General features: G+C 47.3%; 1 protein-coding gene across 1 annotated transcript in view; it reads left to right on the top strand.

The window, feature by feature from the left end:
* LOC116380126 (semaphorin-6D-like) overlaps positions 1-828 on the top strand; it is a gene marked incomplete at its 5' end in the record, with an annotated part of 2,092 nt that extends 1,264 nt beyond the window's left edge. Inside the window, 3 exons of the mRNA XM_031842088.1 lie at positions 14-141; positions 437-568; positions 654-828. Of these exons, the coding sequence (XP_031697948.1) occupies positions 14-141; positions 437-568; positions 654-813 (420 nt within the window). The remainder of the gene's footprint in view (positions 1-13; positions 142-436; positions 569-653) is intronic.
* Positions 829-1,618: the final 790 nt, after the last annotated feature.

Genomic DNA, 1,618 nt, shown 5'->3' on the forward strand with positions numbered 1-1,618 from the left:
TGTGTGTGTTCAGGCCCGTCTCAACTGCTCTGTCTCCGGAGACTCCTTCTTCTACTTCGACATCCTCCAGTCTCTCACCAACGTGCTGCAGATCAACCAGAGACCTGCTGTGGTCGGCGTCTTCACCACTCAGGCCAACAGGTACGCATCAGGGTCCGTCTGTCTGTCCCACTGTCCCTGTGAGGACCCGTCTCAGTCCCAGACCTGAGGAGAGAGGACACTTTTAGAGAGTGAGGACACTTTTTAAGTGAAGACATTTTGGTGAAAGTGAGAATATTTTTAAAATATGAGGACATTTTATAGAATGTGAGGACATTTTGAAAAGTGAAGACATTTCTTTTGAAGTGAAGACATATGTTTGAAAGTAGGACAGTGAGTCTGGTCCTCACTCCTACAGAGGACGGCTTGATAGAACGGTTCCTGACTCTCTCTGCAGCATCCCCGGCTCGGCCGTCTGTGCGTTCTACATGGACGACATCGAGAAGGTCTTCAACGGGAAGTTCAAGGAGCAGCGGACCAGCGACTCGTCCTGGACTCCAGTTCCTGACGAGCAGGTTCCCAGACCCAGGTGAGACCATCTGAATCCAGGACTACTTTAAGCCCAGTAGCATTTCAACGAGAGCATTTTATATTTTTAAGTTTTTTCCCTCCAGACCCGGTTCTTGTGCAGGTGACGGTCCGGCTGCAGAATTCACGTCGTCAGTTCAGTTCCCCGACGAGACGCTGACGTTTATCAAGTCCTATCCTCTGATGGACGAAGCGGTTCCCTCCGTCAACGACCGGCCCTGCTTCACCAGGACCTCCAGCAGGTAATGAAGCCGTCCCGTAGCTGGACCACTGGGATAACGTGGATTACTGGGATGTGGGACTCGTTGAATAAGGCAGCTTGGTCCGGTTACACGGCGCTCCACGTAGCCCAAGTTATGGCGGGCGAAAAGAAAGGGAAGTGGGGTCACGTTCATCTAGAGAGAGAATCAAACCAACCCGTCTGTCTGTCTGCGAGCTAGGAGCTAGCTGTCTAGCTGTCATTGGTGGTTTTTGATTTTATCGTAGTATCATTTTGTAATATTTCATGGTCTTCTCACACAGCCAGCTGCTTCATCAGCGTCATTTAGATAAAACTGATCTACGTATTGGAATCTAAATGGTGAATTTCTTGCCTTTAAAAATTAATGAATCTTAAATAAAAACAAAGCTAAACTAAGTAACTAAGTAATTCGCAGTCGCAATCTTGGATTCCGGTCGTCGCCATGTTGTTGGTTTTTGCAACCAGTGAACAGGAAGTGACCATATCTGGACTGAGGAGGAGTGACGCAGAGACGCTGTGTACGTCTCTGGTAGAGACCTGTCAATCACCGTGTAGCCCCGCCCTAAAGCATCCCCTGCTTTATGGTCTGTTTGACTCTAAATGGACCATAATGTACTAAATGAACATCATGCTGTATTGAAGAAGACTTGAAACTAGAGATTGAGACCATAAACTCATGTTTACAATGTTTACTGAGGTAATAAATCAAGAGAGAAGTAGAGTCATTTTCTCATAGACTTCTATACAACCAGAGGAGTCGCCCCCTGGTGGACACTAGAGAGAATGCAGCTTTAACACATGAAGCTTTGA

This window comes from Anarrhichthys ocellatus, unplaced genomic scaffold (assembly GCF_004355925.1).
Source record: "Anarrhichthys ocellatus isolate YVR2014 unplaced genomic scaffold, GSC_Weel_1.0 scaffold6175, whole genome shotgun sequence".
NCBI lineage: Eukaryota > Metazoa > Chordata > Actinopteri > Perciformes > Anarhichadidae > Anarrhichthys > Anarrhichthys ocellatus.